General features: G+C 34.8%; 1 protein-coding gene across 1 annotated transcript; it reads right to left on the bottom strand.

The window, feature by feature from the left end:
* Window positions 1-1,869: 1,869 nt before the first annotated feature.
* Window positions 1,870-5,546, bottom strand: LOC133292400 (uncharacterized). Its single transcript, XM_061490801.1, has 3 exons — window positions 4,377-5,546; window positions 3,099-3,364; window positions 1,870-2,481 (listed from the first exon to the last, which is right to left on the bottom strand). Exons 1-3 carry the CDS (start codon window positions 5,321-5,323, stop codon window positions 2,309-2,311), a joined length of 1,386 nt encoding a protein of 461 aa, XP_061346785.1. The 5' UTR covers window positions 5,324-5,546; the 3' UTR covers window positions 1,870-2,308.
* Between the last annotated feature and the right edge of the window lie 542 nt (window positions 5,547-6,088).

Genomic DNA, 6,088 nt, shown 5'->3' with positions numbered 1-6,088 from the left:
GGAGCAGTTAAACAGCCTTTCAACGATGCTGCTTGTAGAGGACTTGTTCGATTGGATCATGGATTGTTGGTTTTACTTGTAAGATTGGTAGATGCAATCCTTTAACAACAGAACTTGGGAGCATCATTTGAGGCATGGAGGTGGTTTGGTTGATGAAGGCTTCAAAGGTGGCAATTGAAACTGACTCAACCATTGTTATCCAGTTGCTCACCAACCCTATAAATAAAGAAAATCCATGCCAACTTGTTGTTCAATGTATTTTGAATGGAAGGAGGAAGAATGGGATCTTTTCAATTCAACCATACACTAAGTGACAGAAATAAATGTGTCGATTGAATGGCTAACTTTGCTTTTACTACTTTGAACTTTATTATAGTATTCTTTAGGATCTACGTTGTTTTGCATAAACTTGTGTTTCTATTTAATTTGCTGTGTTTTCTCTTTTTTGGGCTTAGCACGTCGTGTACTAAAAAAAATGAAATGAGCTAGTTAAAGTAAAAATAATAATAATGAGCCATATATAGCCGGGGTATGATCTTGACCCAAGTTAAATTTTAATAAATTGTACTTATTATATATAATTATATAATTAATTATAATTTGACCCGGATTCAAATTATAATTTGGCACAGGATACAATTTGTAATTTGACCTCATCTAAAACATAAAATATTTTTGGTTAAAGATTTAGATAAGTTGTATTAGGTTATGTGTTAAATTTTCACTTCTATAAAAAAAATAAAATATTTTTGGTAAAATTAAAATATATTTAATAAAATTATAACTCTTCTTAGTGCTGTATGCTCAGTTGCTCTATATTTAATATAATTTAAATATATTATGATATGAACTAACTAAAATTAAAAAAAAAAATACACATATAATTTTTTAACCCGAGCTCAAATTGGAGTCCATCTCCGTCACTGATAATAATAATAAATAAATAAATAAAACAAATGAGCCAATTAAATAGAGCGATCTAACTAACACTTGACCCGGTAAAAATCTAAGCCAAGGTTGGGCTATGTCAAACCCAACCAATGTTTACGAGTATAATTTGTTTGGCACCAAAGATAACTTATCCCCCCCTTCTTTTTTTTATTCAGTGTTTGGTTTGACCTTACGAATAAGATAAACTTACTATTCATTCATCTAACTCCCCTCTTTTTGTTTTATTTTAATATATTTTTAAGTTATTATGTCTGGAATTTAAGATATTATTAGGTAAGGCAATGAGACAGCTAAAATAAGGCAATTTTTATTATTATGCACTCCTAAAGCGAAGGAAAATGGTAGCCTCTTACGAAAATCAGCTTCACGGCAACCTTCACCCCCCAGCCCCCGAAAAAAAAATAAGAATCAGTTTCGATCCTCTTAATTTTAAGTTAGAAGCTACTTATAAATTAAAGCTAAAAAAAAGAGCTTAACAAAATAAGCTAAAAGCTATTTAAAAATTACATAAAAAATTTAGCTTAAAAATTACTTAAAAGCACATATTTCAAGAAAATTATCTCTCTCTCTATCTTTATCACTCTTCATTTAAAAAAAAAAGTACACAATTCAAGAAAAACAGATAAGAGCTTAAATAAAAGCTCCTCCTTCATTATATAAAAAAGAGTTTTTCTCAAAATCTGTTTGGCCTAATTTATGCTTATAAGTAGCTTCTAGCTTAAAAAAGAGAGCATCCAAACAGGCACTAAGAACATTGTTCTAACTTTCGCAGAAAATTTTTCATACAAAATATCAACTATTTATCTGTACCATTTAACATTTTAAGATACTTATCAAACTAATGGTAAACACTTTTTTTTATCAGGAAATGAAATTTACATCATATCAAAATTTACATCATATCATTCCCAAGTCAGCTAAAGCAAATAACTTCAAGTTGGGGGAAAAACATTTTAATATATGTTTCTCCTCTCCTTATTTTACCAAGAGATAATACAACAGTAGCCGGTTCAAGGTTTCACCTGCACACTAGTATTTACATTTGCAAAAATTTACAAAAATGTAGTAAAAGGGGACAAAATGAAAAATTATCTATAGAATAGTTTTACCATGTGGGTGCCATTACCCTTCCTCCCTCTATACAAGGCCCGTAGCAGATAGATAACAAATCTGCTTGCTTTCAGCCTGCTACCTGGGGATAAGGTTCTAGGAGCCAATAATCAAAGTTCAATTTAGAGAAAGCATAAAGCCAAAGAGATGATTGCAATAGGTATGAAGCTGTTTAAACTAGTGTAGCCACCATCCTCTCCAACAATCTCAAGCTTCTCTACTAATATAAAAGCAGCAGTTGATGGTTTTACACAACAGGAATTTGGAAGCTTTCACTATTAACATGATGCATTTGCTTTTGCACAGCCTTGACCGCAGCTACTCTAGCTGCATTAGCTGCTCTATTAGCAGCTGCTACTGCTCTGTTCACCCTTTCATCTACCTTGGCCACATCATAGGCTTTCTCTGCTGTTCGTCTTGCTTCCTATTTGTTCAAAAAAGAAACACAAAATTAATTGAAATCTCAGAATGCTGTAAATTATCTAACTTGCCCCTATCATAGACTTTCTCTGTTGTTCGTCCTGCGTCCTATTTGTTTAACAAAGAAACACAATTGAAAGCTCATAATGCTGTAAATTATCTAACTATTGGCAGTTTGTCTTGTCCCTTTCCTCTTACAAGGTTGCGCTAATTTTAAGCATATAAGACAAGAAATCCAAGAATCTGTCTTTACCCTCAACTTCAATGAAATCCTGTTTTCTTCCAGTAATTTGTAAGCTAAAGACTCAAATCAACAAATATTTAACTAATAACTCAACCATCATGAACTCCTCCCTCCCCAAACTCTGAAATGAGTCATATCATATTAATTAACAATACCACCAAAGCAAAGTTAGATAAAGAATAGATTGGCACATCATCCTATCTTCGAAGTAACATATTCACAGCAATCAGCAAAGACAGATTCATCTAGATTCCAGACTAGGACACCGTGTAGACAAAGAGAAAATATTCAACAATGTTCTTTTTTCTTTATTTATAACTGGGGAAAGAAAATTTAACAAAAACTAATGGAAAAAATCGTAAACACAAAGTACGTGCCTGCAACGCATTGAGTACTTTGGAATGATAAACACCAACAGGAGAAACTGGATAAGTGGTATTCTGTGTGCTTGGAATATCAAGGACTCCATTTTGCCAGTGACCATGTTGGGTTTCGCCATTTCTAAATGTATACATTCCAAGTCCTTGCCTTCTTCCCTCATGCCAGGCTCCTTCATAACGATGGCCATTTGCAAAACGATATATCCCAAACCCATGCATCTTGTCCGCAAAATATTCACCCGCGTATGTATCTCCATTTCTAATTAAATAAAAAAGTAATTAGTTACAAGAAAAATAAAACATCTGAACTTTTCATGGTGAGCAAACAAAAAGGTGCAGACAACTCCATTCATAATTCCACATTTGTTTCTTATATTCTTAATTCTTCATAGATAGAATACACAATCACCACAAATTAGCCGATATCTACCAGCTTGAAATTGAAGATATCCAATTCGTCTAATTAAATTTATTTCTTACTTCTTAGTTCCTTCCCCAAAAAGGCTAAAGATGCGCTAAAAACAAACATCCTCAAAACAGTGGTTTCATAATCGTGCACAAAGTATTCAATTCAACACTTGTCATCAACAGGTAAACAGAAGGGCAAGCAAAATATTTTCAAATGCCCAAGAGGTATTTTGACAAAACTGAAGCAACAGATAGACCAAATTGAAGACATTTTGCATGTTTCATCCCCTATTAACACACTTGAAACTGTAATAATAAATGTACAAGAGGAATGGTATTCAATAATTCACGAGCCTCACTAACTCATTGCGGAAGCAAATAAAACATGCAAGTAACCATTTACATCTAATAAAACCTGAAATACCATCATTCTTCATTTTAAAATGCTAGGAAAAAAAACAATGCAACACCAAAGGCAAATGACCCTCTCATCTTAAAGTTTCACATTGAAAATTTTATGTATATCTCCCTCTACATAAATATTAACAAATTTCAATAAGATCTAATAGATAGACACAAAAATTTTACATAACAAAATTACTTGAAATTTTAAAAATGAGAGGATCCAATCCCCAGAAACCTACGAAACCATTTCACATGTGGAATCCTAGAGAAAGACAAGGCAACAACACCAAAGGCAAAACGGGGAATGAATCCTCACATGCTAAAATTCCACATACAAATATTTTATATCTATCTCTCTCTATATGCATTTAATTTTCACACGACTGCACCATATGAAATTTTAACACGATAGGAACGATTTCGCGGGAAACCTACAAAACAATTTAGACAAAACTCACCTGAAATGGTAGCGGCCAATGCCATGCTTAACACCCCATTTGAACTCTCCAACATACCTACTCCCATCTTCACAAGTATGAACTCCACACCCATGACTCTGGCCATTAGACCACTCACCAGCATAAACATCACCAGTGTAAAACCTATACACACCAAAACCATGTCTCAACCCTTGCCGATACTGCCCCCGGTACCGGCTACCCCTAGCCCAAGTCTCCACCCCAAACCCATCATACTTCCCATCAACCCAATCACCTTCATACCTCCCACTCATGCTATAGTAATACACCCCACTCCCTGAACACTTACCCTTATGAAACTCACCCTCATAAACGTCGCCGTTTCCATACACCTGAACCCAGCACCCTGAGGTGGCGACCCTCTTATCCGGCTTGTGCCGCGACCCGATGGTCCAGAACACCGGGAGCGGCGGCGGAGGGCGGCGGAAGATGGCGGAGGAGCATTTGAGTTTGATGGGGAAGGAGCGAATTGAAAAGGGGAGGGAAAAAGCGAGGTGGAGAGAGAAGAGAAGAGCCAAGGCTGAGAGAAAGTCCAAGAGGAAGGAACGAGAGACGAGGAAGTTGATGTAGAAGAATGGGAGCGAGAGGAGGAGGATGGCGCGGAGGTGCTTGAGGCGGCGGAGGAGGCTGAAGGCGGCGATTGTGACGGAAAAGAAGGCGGCGTTGTGAGGCTTTAACGGCGGTTGTTGTTGTTGTGGCGGTTGGGATTTTTCAGAGGGTTGAGTTAATTGGGGTCTCTTGTAAGGTGAAGATGAGGGTTCAATGATTTGTGGGTAAAATTGATGATGGTAGTGATTATGATGAGGATGATGGTGGTGTTTTTGGTGAATTGAAGATGGGTATTGAAGTGGTGGTGTTGGATTGAAATCGGAAGAGACGCCAATGCTTTCTTTTCCGATCTGAACCTCTGATTTCTTCTGATGCATTACATAATCTATTCTATTCTATTCTCTCTCCATATATCTCTCTATGGTGGTTTGAATTTGTTTTTCTGTTAATTTTTCTGTCGCTGTGTGTGTATTCTGTGTTTGTCTTAGTTTTGGGTTTGGAAATTTTTGTGTGTGAATTTTGCAGCAGTTTCTATTTGTGGCAAATGAAGAGGGTAACCCTGGGATTATTTGTGGGTTAAGCGATTCTGTCTCTCTGGTTAATCTCAATTGATGTTTTGTGCTTGAGAATCGGATTGCGTGAGGAGTTTAATGGTAATGACGAATGCGAAACACAAATAAAATAAAATTAGGTAATTAAAAAGAGAGACAAGTTTGAAACAAAGCGCCTGAGAGTGTGGGTAAGAGAATTAAAAAACATTAGATGTTTGGAGCTGTTGGTATTTTAAGAGCAACCTTTTTTTTTTGTTTTTTACTTTAGTTTGAAAATTGAAATAAGGATTTTTAAAGTTTCGTCAATTTGTTGTGTATTGGAAATATTTTCGGTAATTTTATAGTATTGACGATTTAATATATTATTTATTAAAATTAAAAATAAATAATATAATTAATCTTATCCATTCTATTCATCATATATAATTAATGTGACTCATTCTCATATCATCTTTAAAAATATTTAAAATTTTAATCTTGAAATTACTTTGAGTTGAATTAGTTTCGAAGTGACGATATGATTGATATATTTCTAAAAAAATAAATAATTAATGTGACTCAAGTTTGACTGTACACCTATATTATCAAAGC

This window comes from Gastrolobium bilobum, unplaced genomic scaffold, assembly GCF_033153095.1.
Source record: "Gastrolobium bilobum isolate Gb01-03AN ecotype WA unplaced genomic scaffold, APGP_CSIRO_Gbil_v1 utg1406, whole genome shotgun sequence".
NCBI lineage: Eukaryota > Viridiplantae > Streptophyta > Magnoliopsida > Fabales > Fabaceae > Gastrolobium > Gastrolobium bilobum.
Note: the sequence above shows the minus strand (reverse complement) of the source record. Positions and strands in the feature narration are given on the sequence as shown.